Genomic DNA, 21,480 nt, shown 5'->3' on the forward strand with positions numbered 1-21,480 from the left:
AAGTGATGTGCCGGTGCCTGGAGGCTGTTGGGGCCTGGATGGGTGTCAACAAACTCAAACTCAACCCAGACAAGACGGAGTGCCTGTGGGTCTTGCCTCCCAAGGACAATTCTATCTGTCCGTCCATTACCCTGGGGGGGGAATTATTGACCCCCTCAGAGAGGGTCCGCAACTTGGGCGTCCTCCTCGATCCACAGCTCACATTAGAAAAACACCTTTCAGCTGTGGCGAGGGGGGCGTTTGCCCAGGTTCGCCTGGTGCGCCAGTTGCGGCCCTATTTGGACCGGGAGTCATTGCTCACAGTCACTCATGCCCTCATCACCTCGAGGCTCGACTACTGTAACGCTCTCTACATGGGGCTACCTTTGAAAAGTGTTCGGAAACTTCAGATCGTGCAGAATGCAGCTGCGAGAGCAATTATGGGCTTCTCCAAGTATGCCCATATCACTCCAACACTCCGCAGTCTGCATTGGCTGCCGATCAGTTTCCGGTCACAATTCAAAGTGTTGGTTATGACCTATAAAGCCCTTTATGGCACCGGACCAGAATATCTTCGGGACCGCCTCCTGCCGCACGAATCCCAGCGACCGGTTAGGTCCCACAGAGTTGGCCTTCTCCGGGTCCCGTCGACTAAACAATGTCGTCTGGCGGGACCCAGGGGAAGAGCCTTCTCTGTGGGGGCCCCGACCCTCTGGAACCAGCTCCCCCCTGAGATTAGGATTGCCCCCACCCTCCCTGCCTTTCGTAAACTCCTTAAGACCCACCTTTGCCGTCAAGCATGGGGGAACTAAAACACCTCCCCCTTGCCCATGTTGTTTTGTTGATTGACTGACTGTGTGCCTGTTTTTTATATATACTGTTTTTTTATGAGATTATTAATTTCAATTGGAATCTGGATGGGTGGGCATTGGATTTGGTATTGTGTACTGTACTGTTTTTTATTATTGTTGTGAGCCGCCCCGAGTTTGCGGAGAGGGGCGGCATATAAATCCAATAAACCTAACCTAACCTAACCAGACCTCAATATTATTGAGCATTTATGGTCAATTTTAGACCATAATTCCACCACCATCATTTCTATATATAAAATATATCCAAAGATTATGAGATTTTATATCCTCTCAATGCTCCAGGAGCTAGTAATAAACCAGGGTTTGTTCATTATTTCTAAGCTCCCTATTGTAGAGGCATTAATGGGGGGCGGGGGAGGTTTCCCCCTGAGCCAGAGATTTCTCCTAACAATAATTCTATCTGATTAATAATATCTCTTGAGTCCTGTACAGAAAATCCTCAAAAACCTATCATTTAATTCTGGGAGCATTAAAATTAATGAAATTGCAATAATCTACACAAATTTAGTTATGCAACAATAATTAAGAGCTGATTTCCAATTTAAAAAGAAAAAAGGCATACCTACCTTTTAACTAAAATTACTTTAACTGCTTATGCAAATTGTTTTATTCTGTTGTGAGCCACCCCAAGTCTGCGGAGAGGGGCGGCATACAAATCTAAATAATAAATAAATAAATAAATAAATAAATAAATAAATAAAAAACCAAAAGAAAATTTTAAGGAGGGAGGGAAAACTTGGAGGAGAGGAAAAAGAGAAAATTATTCTAAAATACTGTTTGCAATTTATATATATAATGAGATTTTCAATATGTGACGGTCTTGGTATATTCGGGTTTCTTCCCGTGTAGGATTTGGAAATTTCTGGCGACGTTTCGACGAGGTCCCACTCGTCATCTTCAGGCTGGTGTTTCTGTCCTTGTTCCAAGGCGAACACTGCGAGACCTGAGCTGCCTTTCTTCTATAAATACTGGTGGCTGGGTGTGGTTTGATGACTCAGCAATTGCCTGCTGTGTAGAAACTTCCTGGTGAGTCAGTGGGGTAACACCTGGGGTCATTGATGTAGCTGAGGTATGCTGATTAGTTAATGGTTGTAGATTAGGCGTGATATCCTGAGTAGTTGGAGCTTGCAGGCTACTTGATTGTTTTGCAATGTGTGTTCTAAATCTGATTTCAGTTTCTATGGCTAGGATACGTTTGAGGGCTGGTTTCCAGATGTCTGATATATAGATATAGATATAGAGATAGATAGATAGATATAGATATATAGATATATAGATATATAAAGGAGGAAGGGAAAGGAAGGTTTCAACATATGTTGAATTTTTTAAAAAAATGAAATACTGTTGTGTTAAATGGACGATTTCTTACTTTGCTTGAGTACATGAAGTTCTGTGAAGAAACCCTGCCAAGAAGAGTTCCCACAGTGCATTTCCAAACATTTTATTGCGAAAAGAACAGAAAGAAGCCTTTTCCCATATTACTGTTCTGAGTAAAGATTTCCCTGTTTGGAATCCCAGGAAAAGAAACTGTAATAAGTAGGTCAGAGACCACTAATGTTTATTTCTTCTTTCAGAAGAAAGATGGACTTTCATTGCCAAAAGTCAGCTATGAGAGGATGGGGGAGGACAGAAGGGAAATATGTATTTAGCAAGATTAATCCCTATAGATTTAAGTACAAATTGGAACATTTTAACTGCCAGTTAAATTATCTGTGCTATACTTTTTTTTTCTTTTTAAGGTCAAGAATGTGGCATTTTGTAAACAAGCTACTTAGTATATGATCAGGCAGAAGAGAAGAAGTCAGTCCCTGAAGATATGAAGAAAGGTTATGGCTCCATCGTGTCAACTGAATATTGTTATGAGTTTATGGAAACAAGAGGAAATATTTAATTATAAAGACGCAGCTGGGTATTCATAAACCATGAAATAAACAAATCTGCAACCAATAAAACAAATAACTGCAAGATTCATATTTATCTCTCTACATCTTGCATTTGTCAGGGCTTGTACGAATTTTCAATACTGGTTTACTCAACTTCACTATGGAGAATACCCAATGAAGGACTACCAAAGTTTTTACTATCGCACTGTGGGCGTGGCTTATGCAGGACGCCCTCCATTTTCTTTCAACGTTTTTCAGTGCAAATTGGATGCTCTGGCATAGAGCTCCATTTTCACTAACCCACTGAGATTCCCCCCACCCCCGCATCTGGGCAGCAGCCCACCCCTGATAATACCCCTATTGAAAATGGCTCTACCTGTATAAAAGCGAATGTTATACAACTGACATGCCAGCCGAGTGCCTGATTGCTGGATAGCATGGATAGCATGGTTTAGACCAGGGACCTCCAACCCTGGCAACTTTAAGACTTGTGGACTTCAACTCCCAGAATTCCTCAGTCAGCAAGTGTTAAAGTTGTCAAGGTTGGAGACCCTGGTTTAGACCATGGGTGTCAAACTCGCCCTGTCACATTGCTGTCATGTGATGAGCCGGGGTGGTGCAGCAGGTAGAGTGCTATACTGCAGGCCACTGAAGCTGACTTGTAGATCTGAAGGTCAGCGGTTCAAATCTCATCACCGGCTCAAGGTTGACTCAGCCTTCCATCCTTCCGAGGTGGGTAAAATGAGGACCCGTATTGTGGGGACAATAGCCTAGCTCTGTTAAAAAAAGTGCTATTGCTAACATGTTGTAAGCCGCCCTGAGTCTAAGGAAAAGGGCGGCATAAAAATCTAATAAATAAATAAATAAACAAACAAACAAACAAACAGTGACTTTTTTTCCCTTCACAGATTTGGAGTGACACATTTGTGTGATGCATTCGACCTATGGGCCACCATTTTGACACCCCTGGTTTAGACCATGGTGGCAGCTGAATTCCTTAGGTCTAGAAGACACCAATTTGAGGAAGCTTGTCACTGAGTTAAACATCTGTGTGCAATAAAGGCTGGGGTCATCTGCCTCTAAACCTATCCTCTGCATAAATAATATTTGTGGTCAAATTTTCTGTGAATTTGTCCAATCTCATTGTTATCTCAGTTGGCAGTTATTGGCTTTTATTATCTAACAGGATCATATTCTATAGCTATCTATGTGAAAACAATAATTTTGTGTTATCAACCCCATTTCCCCCCATCACATTTCAATTGCAACAATGTGTGAAAAGAAATAAACTCCCTATTCATAGTTATAGTAATTGCATAAATAAATAAGTCTTGCAGTAGATCCCAAAAGACTTTTTAAAAAGTTAATTTAAATTCCAGCACAATTTGTATGTGGATGAAACAACATACCCTATTTTTCTGAGCACAGGACGCGCCAGAGTATAAGATGCACCTAGATTTTAGAGGTGGAAAACAAGGAAAAAAGTATTCTGAACCAAATGGTGCAAAATAAAATACTAGTGTAGCAGAATACCTTTTACAACCATGTACATTTTTTACAAACTTCAAACTTGACAGCTTTTTTGACTTGTGGACTAACTCCCAGAATTCTTCATCCAATCGTGCAAGCTTAGGAACGGGAGTTGAAGTCGACAAGTCTTAAAGTTGCCAAGTTTCAAGACCCTTGCACCCCTAATCCCTAGGCCAAACTTGGGAACTTTAAGATTTGTGGACTTCAACTCCGATTCCTGAGCTAGTCCTCCTCTAACTGTGGCCACCTTGCTCTTCGAACTTCCCAGCTCTATTACCTTATCTCATATATCATATACAGTGATACCTCGTCTTACAAACGCCTCATCATACAAACTTTTCGAGATACAAACCCGGGGTTTAAGATTTTTTTGCCTCTTCTTACAAACTATTTTCACCTTCAGATACAAACCCGGGGTTTAAGATTTTTTTGCCTCTTCTTACAAACTATTTTCACCTTCACCTCTTCTTACAAACTATTTTCACCTTACAAACCCACCGCCGCCACTGGGATGCCCCACCTCCGGACTTCCGTTGCCAGCGAAGCACCCGTTTTTGTGCTGCTGGGATTCCCCTGATGCTCCCTTCCATGGGAAACCCCACCTTCGGACTTGTGTTTTTGCGATGCTGCAGGGAAATCCCAGCAGGGGAATCCCAGCAGCACAAAAACGGGCACTTCGTTGACAACGGAAGTCAGGAGGTGGGGTTTCCCAGCAAGGAGAGCCTCAGCGAAATCGCAGCATCGCAAAAACACAGGTCCGGAGGTGGGGTTTCGAGGACTTCGGTGTTTTTGCGATGCTGCAATTTCACTGATGCTCCCTTCACTGGGAAACCCCACCTCCGGACTTCATTTGCCAGCAAAGCACTCGTTTTTGCGATGCTGGGATTCCCCTGTTGGGATTCCCCTGCAGCATCGCAAAACCACAGAAGTCTGGAGGTGGGGTTTCCGATGGAGGGGAGCCTCAGGGAAATCCCAGCAGCGCAAAAACGGGAACTTCGGCTGGCAAAAAGGGGTGAATTTTGGGCTTGCACGCATTAATCGCTTTTCCATTGATTCCTATGGGAAACATTGTTTCGTCTTACAAACTTTTCACCTTAAGAACCTCGTCCTGGAACCAATTAAGTTTGTAAGACAAGGTATCACTGTATATTCTCTCCTTATCTATATATATATCATATATATTCTCTCATCTCTTATATCATATATATTCTCTCCCTCCCATCTACTTCTCTTCTTTTTACTTTCTATCGTTATATATATTACTTAATGTCTATTCTCTTCCATATGTATTGTATATTGGACAAAGAATAAATAAATAAATAAATAAATTTACAAAGAGCCATAAAGATTATCACCAGAGATTAAGGAGAGGAAGATCAAAGGGGGAGATAGCGAAGTTACACAAGGATGTAGGCAAAGTAAACAGTATCCTTCCTTCCTAGTCACCCATTTGCCAGATATACCTCAGGCAGGTGGGGAGGGCTCACTTCAGGTACCAACGGTGGTAGCGACTTCTCTTCCTCAGGCAGGTGAGGGGCAGTGGGGTGGCTTAGACTGCAAGGTGTAGCAGGGGTCCTCTGTCCCCAGCTAACAGTTCCACAGACTGAGGATCCCTGCCACACATTGCAGTTGAAGACCTGAGCTCACATGCATACTTGTGGAAGGCATGTCATAGGTTTGCCATCATGGTCCTATACCGGTGGTGGGCTACTAGCCGGAACGCCTGATTGGGCTTCCCTCCGCGGTTCTGAAGGTCCTGTGAGTTTGAGCAGAGTTATGTTGCTGCCCCCATGCAGGTAGCGAAATCGTGCATGGAGAACTCAGGTGCGCCCGTGTTCTGGCAAGGTTTTATGCTTTCGTGCATGCGCGAAAGTAAAAAACCTCACCGGAACACAAGTGGACCTGCGTCTCCATTGCACAATTTCACTAGCTGTGCAGGTGCAGCAGCATAAGTCTGCTTAAAGTCACGGGACCTCCAGAGCTGCAGAGGCGAGCCCAATTAGGTGTTCCAGCTAGTAGCCCCTGCCCTATACCATTCCAGACAAGTGGTTGTCTGGCCTCTTCTTACAAGCCTCCTGTAATAGAGCACTTCCAAAGGCAAGCCGTTCCACTGATTAAATTGTTCTCACTGTTAGGAAATTTCTCCTTAGTTCTAGGTTGCTTAGTTCTTCGTTCTAGGTTGATCAGGCAGTTATAAGCGCACAACAGCCTGATAAAATCTCTTTTTGCCTTTAATATGCATATGACAATCACATTAAATTGGGTGGTTCTTTGTCCACCATTTTGACTTTGTTGTCTACTTAGCAGACACTACTGATTTTTGCTTGGTTTTGCAACAGTTTGAACCTCTATTCATTTAATTCATCAGAGGCAGAAACACAACATTGAAGATCTTTCTCCAGGCTTGCCTTCTGTGGATGAGGAGGTCTGATTCATTTCAATGAATCTCTTTACAAGCAGTGCCAATGGCTTTTCACTTGCCTTTAAAAAGGAATTTTCTGATCAAGAGCCTGCATTGCTGACTGACCCCATGCTCAAGCTGGCTCCTGGAAAAGGTCACCTATCACATGTTAAAACTATCTGGAGTTGAAGGTACTTCTCTTGCAATTAATGTTATCATGCCGCCAGATCACAAACAACAGACAGTGCCGAGGCCTTTTGTAATTTACATCATCTGTGAAGGCCAGCTAGCACAGAAAACAAAACAGAGTTGTAAATTATGGTGAACTAGGTGGAGAAATTTCAGCTTAGGAAAAATGAGTCATCTTCTGCTTTTGTCCTCTTCAAGGAGATTTTATAAGCCTAGTTCTGAAAAATGTGGAAAGCTTATTATTATTATTTTATTATTTATTTTTAATTAGATTTGTATGCCGTCCCTCTCCATAGACTCGGGGCGGCTCACAACAGTGATAAAAACAATACATGGTAACAATTCTAATAATTAAAATCTAAAATCACAATATAACAATAAAACTTATCAGGAAAGACTTAATGAACTCAATCTGTATAGTCTGGAGGACAGAAGGAAAAGGGGGGACATGATCGAAACATTTAAATATATTAAAGGGTTAAATAAGGTCCAGGAGGGAAGTGTTTTTAATAGGAAAGTGAACACAAGAACAAGGGGACACAATCTGAAGTTAGTTGGGGGAAAGATCAAAAGCAACATGAGAAAATATTATTTTACTGAAAGAGTAGTAGATCCTTGGAACAAACTTCCAGCAGACGTGGTAGATAAATCCACAGTAACTGAATTTAAACATGCCTGGGATAAACATATATCCATCCTAAGATAAAATACAGAAAATAGTAAAAGGGCAGACTAGATAGACCATGAGGTCTTTTTCTGCCGTCAGACTTCTATGTTTCTATGTTTCTATGCTTCTAACATTAAAAAGTCTAAAAAGAAAAAAACCCAATAGATAAAATACATACACACAGTCATATCATGCACAAAACTATATAGGCAAGGGGGGGATGTCTCAGTTCCCCCAAGCCTGACGACAGAGGTGGGTTTTAAGGAGTTTACGAAAGGCAAGGAGGGTGGGGCCAGTCCTAATTGATACAAGTTCAGGAAAAGTTATGAACAGTTCTATCCTATACTAATTTTATACAACATAAACAAAATTTTACAGCACCAAGCAGTTGTTAAGAAGTAACTTGGGTCAATAATTTAAGTTTGCTTTTAACTGATAAGTCTCTGCATACAGTTCATAAGATCAGTTTGAAGGGGAATTTCATAGTCAATTTTGTAGGAATCCATTTTCTGATACCGCAAAGCTAATATATGCCTTATTGCCACATGCTAAAATTCAATTAGGCAAAGCCAATCACAAATCGAAGGTTTGTATCTATATACTGTATATAAATGTCTACAAGAACTGCAAAGCAGCCATTCGGTTAAAAATAACAGAGACAAAACTAAACAGGGAATTCAAACTCCAAGTCAGAGAGCCCCAAGGGCATGACCAAATGTTCACTTCTACTAACACAATTTTGTTGAATTCCTTCCAGTTCTGAAAGAATTTCTTATTAATGCACAATGACCTGACATAGAAAAGAGTAACATGCTTCAACATGCCCTGGGAGTCAAAATCCTGAAAACCAGTCAAATCAGGATTGAAAAATAGAAACATAAAGTAACGACCATATTTTAGCCAATGGTGAATTCCTACTGCTGCAGTAGGCGACTCTGCATCGGTTGCGGCCACCAGATTGTGCAATTTGCACGTGACTGCTCCGATGCCAGTCCCATGGCGGGAACCATCTTTTTTCTTAATTTTGTGAGGTTTTTTGCTTTCCATACATGTTCAGAAGCAAAATCTCATAAGGAAATGCTCACCTGCACAAGATTTCAGTGATTTTTTTCTTCTATGCATGCGCAGAAGCAAAAAAATCATCAAAATCACACACGCGCGAACATCCCCTAATGAGATTTCAGTGAGATTTTGCTTCTTGTGCATGCATGGAAGCAAAATTTAACCTTGGATACATGCCAGGCACAGCCAAATGAATTAAATGCGCACACAGCACATCAGTTTCCAGGTAAATCCAATCCACCACTGATATTAGCCTAGCATATTATCCAAACTTAAACTCAATTTTTTGTAATTGTGGACTAGGATATTAGTTTTCTTGCTTGTAACAAAACAAAATGCTAAAGCAGGGGTAGGCAAAATTGGCTCTTCTATGACTCATGGACTTCAACTACCAGAATTCCTGCTAGCTCAGGAATTCTGGGAGTTGAAGTCCACATGTCATAGAAGAGCCAACTTTGCCTACCCCTGTTCTAGACTAATCTAGTCTTTGGCCTGATCCAGCAAGGCTATTCTTAAATTTATTGAAAATAAACCAAGGAATATATGAGGCTGACTCTTGGATACCTGTCTACATTAATAACCTTAGCAGCCTTTCTAAAATCAGCCTAGAAAGGAGATTTTAGAAAGCAATTCCATAGATTAAGACAGAATTAAAAGGACTGTAAATATATATACTGTATATCTTTATCTTCCCAAAAGACACATTATTATTATTAGTGACAGAGTAATAAACTGGCAGATGCTAGATTACTTTTATTGGTATTTTGCACAGCATTACTCCAAGAAAAAACTTGTTTTTATTTGGAGATAATTTCAAATCCCGCCCCTCAACCAATATCCTGAGGAAAATGTTTTATATCTCCCTTCCCTCCTATTGCAATCTCTCGTGATTTCTCATAATTAATTTGGTGTTTATTACAGTTTCTTTAGGATTTCCAAAGAGACACAAGGGAAGCCAATCTGTTTCCTGGGAGCTCTGGAATTATTTTGATATGATTTATTAAATTTTTAAAAGTATTACACATTACATTTTAACCTTTTACTATTTCCAGGTTTCTCAAAATCACCAAAAAAGCAAGAGATGCTATTCTTTCTCATCAGGTGAAGTCCACACTACTTATTACTTAATCTGTTACCTCTTAGACTTCAACTAAGTTGAAGGCTATTGCATCAGATACTCAACCATTTCTCTGTGCTAGATCCACAGAAGTAGTAGCTGATAGTTTAAGATGTAGTAATGCTACTTAGACTTTATTCTGCCAGAAACTCTGTAATGCATGCAAAGATATGTAATCATATGAAATTGTTACAATTATGTGTTTGCATGCTTGTGAAATCTATCTGATAAGGTAGTGAGCTTTAAACAATGAAGAGGAAGAAAGAATTGATTACAAACCTTTCTGCGTGGACCATCATAATAAAGCCTACTAAGAGCGTACATAAATATGTAGTAACTTGGTAAGTATGGGAGTGCATGCTGGATTAGCTCTATACTTTTTAGGCAATAGAATTCCCATTACCAGTGGATAGTCCACTTAATCCATGATCAGTTTGGTCCTTAGGCTGAAAAGTGAAAATTCTCAAGTGTTTCATCTCACAGATCTTCTGATTTTATGTAAAATGCAGCTGGAAGTTTTCTATATTATCAATTGCAGTCTTCATGATGCCATGAGCATAGACTATTCCTAAATTCATGAGTTTATGCAGCTCAAACAAAATTGACAACCAATCAGTACTTGCCTTTATTGCCTGCAGCTAAGCTTAGAGAACAGGCAGTTCATCAGAGTAAGTCCCTTCCTTCCTTCCTTCCTTCCTTCCTTCCTTCCTTCCTTCCTTCCTTCCTGCCATCTTAAAAATAGTTAAAGTTAATTGGTAGCATTTCTCTAACAAAATCTATTTCCATTCTCTGGTACTTCAGCTGATATGAAGGTTATTTTTTAATTGGCTAAATGTACCATACAGCATCAAAAAAGGTGGGAGGTTGGATAAATTAATAATAAAATACAGTGAATTCCATGCCGGTAGCTATCTCTTGCAAAAAGTTGTGCAGTGGCAATTCCTGCTTAAAGATCCAGTGCCCTTATTGTTGTGTAGAAAATCACTGAGACATTGACGATTTGGTCATTTCTGAGATGATAAGAATTTAATTACAATATTGTGTGTTTGCACAAAGTTCACCTTGTCTTATTATTGGAAGTGCACATTCACCTTTAAGAGTTCAAACTAACCTTGTGTTAGATCATCTCCATGAGTGGTATTTTTAATAATAGAGTTATTTTGGCTTTCTCTAATGCTGGCTAGGGATTGTTGGAGTTAAAATATATCTGGATGATGCTGGTTTAGGAAAATGGCTTTAGTGAAATTGGGAATACCAAAGTTCATATTGCTTAAACATTTTCTAGACTAATCAAGATTTAGACAATATAGCAAAACCATATGTCCCTTACAGAGTCATGAGGCATATTTCTACCTTCAAAATATTAAAACATAATTATTACAAAAAGTAAATGGTTGTGTTTCCACATTTATGAAACCCATATATGGTTTTTGTCTGGCTTTAGCTTAAAATTTCATGTGATATATTCTAAGATTTACCCATCGTAATAATGAATTCATTATCTATAGTTTATTAAATAAACCATCATTTGGTAAGCTCAATTCTAAACTCACCAAAACCCTATTGAGTTTAGCAAATGGTGGTTTATTTAATAAACAATGAATAACTAATTCATATTTTAACACAATGGGTAAATATCTGAGATATAGAATATATTTGTAATGTGTAATTTAAGTACTATTAGGATGATGTAAGTTGTACAAAGCATCAAAGCCAATATTCCTCAGAGATGATAGACACATTCCATTTTCTTTGATTAATAAAATATTTGCAAAATAATGTGGGCTCAGTTTTTGCTTATATGATTTATGCACAATTCTTTGAAGATAAAATTATAATAGCAATTGCATAATTCTATCAACTCCAGCTCTCAAAAATTCTCTACTTAGCATATTAGTCCTGAAAATTCATAATGTCCTTATTTGGGCAGGCATTTGACAACAGGTTAATTTTATTGCAGAATGTTTTTTTAAACATGTTTTCCATGCTTTGTTGACATTAGCTTGGAGGGGCTGTCCAAATACAATATGCATATATATAGGACTGATGTGCTAAGATTGGTCAAGGTGCAAAAAAACCCCACCCCACCCCTAATAAATCATAAAATAAGTGAAGTACATGCAAAAGTAAGAATATAGTAGAGGCCTTTACAGGAGCAGCTCTGGCACAGCTGGTTAAGACAGAAGGAAAAGGGGGGACATGATCGAAATATTTAAATATGTTAAAGGGTTAAATAAGGTCCAGGAGGGAAGTGTTTTTAATAGGATAGTGAACACAAGAACAAGGGGACACAATCTGAAGTTAGTTGGGGGAAAGATCAAAAGCAACGTGAGAAAATATTTTTTTACTGAAAGAGTAGTAGATCCTTGGAACAAACTTCCAGCAGACGTGGTTGGTAAATCCACAGTAACTGAATTTAAACATGCCTGGGATAAACATAAATCCGTTGTAAGATAAAATACAGGAAATAGTATAAGGGCAGACTAGATGGACCATGAGGTCTTTTTCTGCCGTCAGTCTTCTATGTTTCTAAGTGTGAGCAAAATACTTATGTGTAATCTTAATATAGAAAGTATTTAAAAGGAAGGAGTCCTTACAGCTTGCTCCAGTCAGAAGGAAGCAGACACAATGGCACCAATGGCCATACGGGTATTCTTAGTACAGATTACTATACTGATACACAATGAGTCAGTGTGGAGAAAGTACCTCAGTGAAGTTACTAAAATAGGCCATCTTGGTCTCCAAACTCTGAAGTTAGAAAGATAAAGTGTCCTTTGAGCTGAACTGAAAGGAGATTCTATTAATAATATAAAAGTAGAGAGGTCTCCCCCAAGCAACACGCAAGCCTCTTCAAAGAACTCTCGGAGGCCTCTGGAGTGCATTCAAGAGTAATGCTGTAAAAGAAAAAATAAGCTGCTGTTTCTTATCTTATCAGTGATGAGTTTTGACAATTCAACACTGAAAATCTCTTCCTCACCAAACGCAAAACAGCAGGTTATGCCACGGGTCAAGGTTTTGTACTTGTAGTGAAGTGTTTTCCTACACCCTCTGAAAACTGAAAGATACCTCTCCCTTCTTTTTTTTCCATTCTGGTATGGAATTAGAGACGTGTTACTCTATTATCTGAAAAGAGTTTATTTTACAGAATATGTTATGGTAATCGGCGAATAATTCTCAGGACAAGTAATTCTTTTTTTTTAAAAAAAATAGTTGTTATTAAACAGTTTTAAAAACATTCAATACAAACCACCATTTAAAAATAACATTACATAACACCATATACCATTAAAAAATCATTTACAGCATACCATATCGATGTACTTACTATGTTTTTTATATCTCTTACTCTTTAACTTGATTGATTTTTTTGGATTTTATTGGCTTTGTATGCCGCCCCTCTCCGTATACTCGGGGCGGCTAACAACAGTAGTAAACAGCATATGACAATCCAATATAAACAGTTAAAAAGCCCTATTGTAAAACCAACATACATACAGACATACCATGCATAAAATTGTAAAGGCCTAGGGGGAAAGAGTATCTCAATTCCCCCATGCCTGGCGGCAGAGGTGGGTTTTAAGAAGCTTACAAAAGGCAAGGAGGGTGGGAGCAATTCTAATCTCTGGGGGGAGTTGGTTCCAGAGGGTCGGGGCCACCACAGAGAAGGCTCTTCCCCTGGGTCCCGCCAAGCGACATTGTTTAGTTGATAGGACCCGAAGTCTAATTCTTTTATATATATGCTTTCCCCTTTAAAACATTTTGACTGAGTAACCACCTGGCTGTTTTTCTTCTCCTTCCTCTCCATTTTATTTTGACTGGTTTATGGTTGGTCCATTTATTTGGTGAGATGTCTATTGCTTCTGTTTTGGTCATCAGCTCTGGATTCATCTGAACCATATCTGTTCTCAACCATAATCTGTGGGGATTTGAGTAAAATGTGTATTGTCTCCTTTGTGAATTTAATTTCCTCCATGCATTGTATATATCCAATTCTTCAGCCATATTTGAATAAGGTTTTGGTAGATATCTTTTAATTTTTTTCTTGTCTATACATTTATAAACTTTTTTATTGTCTACGATCATATTAAATTTGCTTACCATACATAGGTTGTCCCATTTTATTTCTGTTATTATTTTAGGCAATTTGGAATTTAAAAAATCTGATTTTTATTTGGTGCATATATCCCCACTAATAGTATTCATTTTTGCAGTCAGTGCAAATTACAATTAATATCCTACCTTCCTTGTCTGTATGTTTGTATGCTTGTATGCATGTATGTATGTTTGTTTGTTTGTTTGTTTGTTTGTTTGTTCAACTTCTAGGCCGCCCAATCCCAAAGGACTCGGGGCAGCTTACAACAAAAGTATGGGTACAAAATAAATAGATATATATCTGCTTTGAATTTAACTATTATTTTATATAAATTGCAATTCATCTATTTTTGTTTGGGTAAGCACCGAATATAATTTCCCTAACTTTGGATATTTTAACAAATTAACATTTTTTTCTCTTATATGCACCTTTTGTAGGCGGACTATCTCCATTTCTTGTTTTTGTAGGTCCAATAATAAACATTTTCTTTTGATGAGTGAATTTAAACCATTGATATTAATTGACAATAAATTAAAATCTCCTTCCTCTGTTTTATTGTTCAGTATTTGTTTTTGAGCTTCCTTTCGTTCATACTTCTGTTTGTGTTCTTGCTCCTTCTCTTTCAGATTTTACCATATCTTTCCTATCTCTCGTCTCTTGCTCCTCAATTTGACTTTCAGACACTAAATCTTCCTGATTTTATTTATTTATTTGTTTGTTTGCTTTGTCAAGTACATATTGGTGGTATGCAAAGATATAATAATATTTAACATAATAATATAATAATAATAATAGTAATAGTAATAATAATAATAACAACAACAACAACAACAACAACAACAACATTAGGACAGGGGACGGAAGGCAGTCTGGTGCACTTATGCATGCCCCTTACTGACCTCTTAGGAATCGGGAGAGGTCAACAGTGGATAGTCTAAGGGTAAAGTTTTGGGGGATAGGTGATGATGTTACAGAGTCAGGTAGTGAGTTCCATGCATCAACTACTCGGTTACTAAAGTCGTATTTCCTGCAGTGGAGCTTAGAGCGGTTTACTTTAAGTTTGTATCTGTTGTGTGATCGAGTGTTGTTGTGATTGAAGCTGAAGTAGTCATTGACAGGAAGGACGTTCTAGCAGATGGTTTTATGGGCTATGCTTAGGTCGTGTTTAAGGTGATGTAGTTCTAAGCTTTCTAAACCTAGGATTGTAAGTCTAGTTGCGTAGGGTATTCTGTTGATATTGTCCTCATCTCTGCTCATCGCCTGTGAGAAAGTGATAATAAAATTCTTGTTCTTTTTCTAATGTATCAATGCTAAAAAAATATCTGTCTCCACGTAATCAACATCCCTTCTGGGATATTTTAACTGAGAAGTTAACTGAGGTCAGTTGCCATAGACATAACTAAAGCTTGGTTTTAACCCAACCTTTTATATGAAAACTAAGATTTCTAATCTTGAGATCCCTCATCCCATTAGCTAAGATGGATGTGCAATATACTGGCAAACACCCAGGGAGCTGAAAATATGACTGTGCTTGTTAACCTTTTTTCTCATAACAACACTATTATTGCCAATATGACACATGGTTGCTGACTTCACTATCTGTACACTGAGGTTATTTATTTTGCAACATACTTTCTTCTGATGACCGTTGACTAAAAAGCCAAATTTTGTTTGTGGAGTTATGAGTTGTACTGATGAAAACCAGTACAGCCTCTTGATCTTCAGATACCCTGTACTATAAACCTAAGCTAGAATAAAATTGATGGAAGATTGCGGAAGCACAATATGTTAAGAAAACTTCTAAGAAAAAACAAAACAAAACAATTTTCTAAAGTATGTCAACAGATCAAACACATTACTGTAACTACTCTTATTTATTTATTTATTTATTTTATTTATTGGATTTATATGCCGCCCCTCTCCGAAAACACGTAGAATGACCTCTAATATTTCCAGTAAGGTATGATTGCTGTTTACTTTAATCACACTTGCCACTGTTTTGGGGTTTTTTAAGTCAAGAAAAAGAAATATTAACTTCTTGATTAAGTGCCCTTCATTATATACTATAACACAAGCCTCTCCCTATAGCAATGAATGCAAACCTATGGCATGGGTGCCACAGGTAGTACATGGAGCCACATCTGCTGGCACACAAGTTGTTGCCCTAGCTCAGCTCCAACATAGATGTGTTTGCCAGCCAGCTGATTTTTGGCTCACAAGGGCTCTCAGAGGGTGTTTTTGGCTTACCATATTTTTCGGAAGATAAGACACACATTAGTTTTGGGGGAGGAAAACAAGGAAAAAAGGCCTCTACCTCTATGTTTTCCAAACAGCAAACAGGAAACAGCACAGATGATATATACACTTTCTACAGTGTTCTGTGCATGTATGTCTGACCCATAAAAATAGCAAAGAACTGGAGAAAAGTACGGTATGGCAATATATTAATGACAGAAAGTTTTGTTAAATGTAGTCACACTAACTCCTCCCAATTATTTAAATAGATCTACAGTAGTCCCTCGCTATACCGCGCTTCACCTACTACGGCTTCACTTCATCGTGGGTTTTCAAGAAATATTAATGAGAAAAATCATTCGCGGATCTTCGCTGGTTCGCGGGTTTCTGAGGAAGTCGATCGGCAGATTTAAACAGCCCGCGGAACTTGATCGGCAGGTTTTTCAAAAAAAATATATCTAAAATTGTAAATACTGTATTTAAATACTGTATCTAAAATAAATGCTGTGTGGGAAGGGTTTATAAACACTTTAAACAATGAAAACTTACCAAACAATTACAATATAAATACTTAAATAAGTACTATCAGTCGATAAATTCCCCATCGTGGATTTCACCTATCGCGGCCAGGTCTGGAACGTAACACCAGCGATAGGTGAGGTCTTACTGTACTCCAAACATGACTAATTTCAGAATTTAACTGAGCTGCCTTATCTTAATACTAAAAGAGACACTGTTACATTTCAGATTATACTTTTCCAAATCTTTAAATTTGATACGACTTTGCAGCCGCGCAAGCAGTTTGGGGCCTTCCAAAATATGCCCACATCTCTCCATCACTCCGCGGACTGCATTGGCTGCCGATTGGTTTCCGGACACAATTCAAAGTGTTGGTTATCACCTATAAAGCCCTACATGGCATAAGACCAGATTATCTCCGAGACCGCCTTCTGCCGTACAAATCCCAGCGTTTGGTTAGGTGTCACAGAGTTGGTCTCCTCAGGGTCCCATCAACTGGACAATGCCGGCTGGCGGGGCCTAGGAGAAAAGCTTTCTCTGTGGGAGCCCCAGCCCTCTAGATTCAGCTCGCCCCAGAGATTCGCACCGCCCCCACCCTCCTTGCCTTCCATAAGAATTTAAAAACACATTTATGCCGCCAGGCTTGGGGTCATCAGACCCCAGCCTCTGCCCAATGAATCTATCTGGTGTGATAGTATGTGTTTGACTTTTTTGATTTTAAATGTTTAGTTTTAAGAAACTTTTTAAAGTTATTAGCCTATTAATTGGCCTAGAATGTTTTATTTATTGTAATGTTGTAAGCCGCCCTGAGTCCATGGAGAGGGGTGGCATATAAGTCCAATCAATCAATCCATCCATCCATCAATCAATCAATAAAGAAATGCTTCTTTGTTTTGTTAAGTTGTCTAAAACAATAATAAAGCAGTCTTTAAAAAATAAGTTAAATAATTTGAACATTCTATAGACATTTATAGTTATTGACTTACCTCCTAGCAGTTTCAGCAGTCCATCATTGCCAGCAGTCCACCTCGGAGCAATTTGACTCCTTCAATCTGCCTACTGAAGAAATTCTGAGATCTTTAAATTTATGTATAATTTTCATTAGTTCAAAAGCTCTCTGTTTTTTTTTGTGTTTTTTTTTGGATGAAAATTACCCTCTAATCTCTTCCATGTGAGAATTTTCTTGTCTATTTCCACAGGTGAGCCTTATCTTAAAAAATAGTTTATCAAACAAAACAAGGTCAGGAAATTAATCAATGGAAAATGGTCTGGTTTTCACAGTTGGGCTTGAGAAAGATAAGAGATGTGATATTATAAAAGCAAGCAAAAACTCCACTGCCACCTCACCATTTCACAGGAGAAGCAAGATGTGGACTTTACTGCTTCTCATAGGTGCCTCTTCAGCTCTTACCGAAGCAACAGTTCATAGATTTGATGGGTAAGTAGGAACACTAAATAATATGTAAGAACATTTCAGAATAGCGCAATGACTTTTCTGTTATAAGTAATGTCTTTCCACTGTTTTCTTTAGGGAAAAGGTTTACCGTGTCACACCCCGCAATGATGATGAAGTACATGCTCTCAATTACTTAGCCGATATTATGCAGGTAAATTCCAATATGGAGTATGGTTAGGGAAATATGCTTAAAATACTGTTCATTTTATAGCATATCACACTAATAAATAATGAGGTCACCCATTCATTGTTCTCGCAATAAAGATGGCTAAACTAGGAAATGCAGCACATACTAACATCTAGAACTTTAAGTAATAGAACATGTTGATATTGTCAAATTTGTGGAAGCCTTGGACAAGCTGTTCTTTAAGAGATTCCCCAGCTCTACAATCTCATAAGATCTCTTCCTTTTGGCCATTAGAAAGGAACAAGCAGGATCCATTTTAATTCTCTTAATTAATAATAATAACAACAACAACAACAACAATAATAATAATAATAATTTATTAGATTTGTATGCCACCCCTCTCCGAAGACTTAATTTTTATTGTTATATGTTGCTTTATTACTGTTGTTAGCCGCCCCGAGTCTACGGAGAGGGGCAGCATACAAATCTAATAAATAAATAAATAAATAATTTTAATTGTCTTTACCTAATACTTCTGCTAGCCTGTGGGAAAGGGGAAAGGAAAGGATTGAGGTTTTCCTCTTTGTTTTGGATTTTATCTCTAAAAAGAAAACTGAGTGAAAATTAAGTAACCAGCAGATCCCATTTCATTCTACTCACTTCTCTTTACTTTTTAAAGAGTTGTAGCAGCTCAACCCCAGTAACATTTTATTTGCTGTTTGGAATGCTGTCTTGAAACTACAAAACTTTCAGAGAGATTTGTTTCTCCTCATCCTGATACAAGATCTCTGTACAGTAGTCCCTCGCTATATTGCGCTTCACCCACCACGGCTTCACTTCATCGCGGGTTTTGAAGTCAGCGTTGGCACAGATACGGCGCTTAGAAGTTTGGAAGGGCAGGACAAGCCAAGCAGCCCGCGGCTGGGTGAATGATGAGCGGGGCGGGGACTGAGCTCCGGCGGAGGCCCGTCCCCTCGTTCAACCCGCCTCGCCAGTGCCGAGAAGGCAGTCTTTGGAGGCGCGCTTAGTGGTTGGTGGTGGCGGCGGTGTGCTTGGGGTTGTAGAAAGAGCTCCCGGCAGCACGCGAACGAGCGAGTGCGAGCAAAGAAAGGAATGCGACGCGGCGGGGATTTCCAGACTGGGCTCGAGGGCGGGAGAGGAAGTGCTTGGCGGGTGGAGGGGGGAAAAAAAGAAAAGAAAAGAGAGAGAGAGAGAAAAAAAAAGAACCAGCCGGGGCAGCTCACCAGGGACTTTCCAGCCGGGGCAAGGCAAAAAAGACAACGTTTGGCCGAACTGCTGCAAAGAATAGCAGTGGGTCGGGAATGCTCGGGGGCGGTGATTCTTTTGCCCCCCTCCTCTTCTTTTCCTCAGGCGCAGAGTAAGTAGTAGTGGGGGGGAAAGGTTAGCCGGCCATTGCTCGCCTCCAGGCATCCGGAGCTAGTGGGAAGGAGGAGAAAGGGAGCAGGGAGCGTCCCCCCTAAAGTACTATCAGTCGATAAATTCCCCATCGCAGATTTCACCTATCGCGGCCGGGTCTGGAACGTAACACCAGCGATAGGTGAGGGACTACTGTATTTTACAAAATAGTGAAGAATTTATTATTATGGTCACTGACCTATGGAGCTCAAGAGCAATATCAATATTGTTTGGAGCATCTCAACATATCTAAGAATTGCAATTGCAATCCTATACACAATTGGGTGTAATTCCACTGTAATCAGTGACATTTGCTTGTTGGTTTGTTTTTATTCGACTTCTATGCCGCCCAATCCCAAAGACTCAGGCCGGCTTACAAAATAATATAATACAATACAAAAAGATGCAAGCAATAAAAAGAAGTCAAATATAATATATAAAACTGAACCCTGTAATAATTGGATTTTGATTTATTGTAATTGGATTTGGATTTATTGCAATTGGATTTATTTAATTAATTTGTATAAAAAACAGTCACAATCATATGCATACACGCCATTCATACAGTTTGGCCATGAAAGATGTACAATTCATGTCCCCCAGGCCTACCACCAAAGCCAGGTCTTTGTGGCCAGTAGGATGGGAGCAGTATGGATATCAGGGGGTAGTTGGTTCCATAGAGCTGGGGCAACCACAGAGAAGGCCTTCCCAGCAGCCCCGCCAACCTGTATTATTTAGTCGACGGGACCTGGAGGAGGAGGCCAACTCTCTGTGTTAACAGGTAGTCCTTGATTTATAACCATTTATTTAGTAACATTCAAAGTTACAATAGCACTGAGAAATGTGATTTATTATCATTTTTCATATTTCCAACCATTGCAGCCTCCTTGTGGTCTCATGATCAAAATTGAGACACTTGGTAACTAACATGTACTCACTACTGTTGCAATGTCATGTGATCACCTTTAGCAACCTTCTGGCAAGCATTGGGGTAACAAGATTCACTTAACAACCTTGTCACTAACTTAACAACAGCAGTGATTCACTTAATAACTATAGCAAGAAAAGTCATAAATGGAGCAAAAAAAAAAATCACTTAGCTACCTTGCTTAGCAATGCATCCTTCTTTTGTGGCCAATTCCTTCCCTGTAATTTTCTCTTAGCATTATACCTCATGTACAAGTGGGATTTTATGTTTATTCAGGCTAATGTATTTCAATATATTACTCTGTAAAGCATCATGCATTCTCACAGTGCTAAACGAGACCAGCAAGACCCAGGGGAAGAGCCTTCTCTGTGGTGGCTCCGACCCTCTGGAATCAACTCCCCCCCAGAGATTAGGACTGCCCCCACTCTCCTTGCCTTTTGTAAACTCCTTAAAACCCACCTCTGTCGTCAGGCTTGGGGGAACTGAGACATCCCCCCCTTGCCTATGTAATTTTGTGCATGATATGAGTGTGTGTATGTATTTTATCTATTGGGGTTTTTTTCTTTTTAGATTTTTTAATGTAAAACTGTTACTTTAGATTTTAATTATTAGATTTGTTACCATGTATTGTTTTTATCACTGTTGTGAGCCTCCCCGAGTCTACGGAGAAGGGCTGCATACAAATCTAATTATTATTATTATTATTATTAATAATAATAATAATAATAATAATAATAATAATAATAAACAACGAACAATCTTTAAACCAATGAAAAATATTAAGCACAAAATCTGCCTTTATAGTCCTTTTCATAGCTTTACATTTTTGAATAAAAATGATCTCTGTCCCCCCCAAAATATGATAGGCTATACAAAGAAATTGTGCCATCACAAATGCTGTTGAAGGGTTGCTTGCTGAAGTTTCGGCTTATTATCAGCTTCCCCTGTTTGGTTTTTTCCCACGAATGCTCAGTGAACCTCTTGTTCATTTCAAATTTGTGTTTTC

At 39.0% G+C, this 21,480-nt stretch overlaps 1 protein-coding gene across 7 annotated transcripts in view; it reads left to right on the forward strand.

Moving 5' to 3' along the window:
- Positions 1-21,480, forward strand: part of LOC139168065 (carboxypeptidase B-like) — a 122,762-nt gene that overhangs the window by 64,515 nt on the left and 36,767 nt on the right. The window contains exons 1-4 of one of the 7 annotated variants that reach the window (XM_070753390.1): positions 10,320-10,368; positions 16,298-16,494; positions 17,829-17,985; positions 18,079-18,154. In XM_070753390.1, the coding sequence (XP_070609491.1) occupies positions 17,915-17,985; positions 18,079-18,154 (147 nt within the window). In that variant the 5' untranslated portion in view covers positions 10,320-10,368; positions 16,298-16,494; positions 17,829-17,914. Of the gene's footprint in view, positions 1-6,797; positions 6,857-10,319; positions 10,369-11,810; positions 11,827-13,509; positions 13,543-16,297; positions 16,495-17,746; positions 17,986-18,078; positions 18,155-21,480 lie in introns of those variants that run through there. The other 6 variants (XM_070753388.1, XM_070753391.1, XM_070753385.1 and 3 more) reach the window with 6 other exon arrangements.

The sequence above is a fragment of the Erythrolamprus reginae genome, chromosome 5 (genome assembly GCF_031021105.1).
Source record: "Erythrolamprus reginae isolate rEryReg1 chromosome 5, rEryReg1.hap1, whole genome shotgun sequence".
NCBI lineage: Eukaryota > Metazoa > Chordata > Lepidosauria > Squamata > Dipsadidae > Erythrolamprus > Erythrolamprus reginae.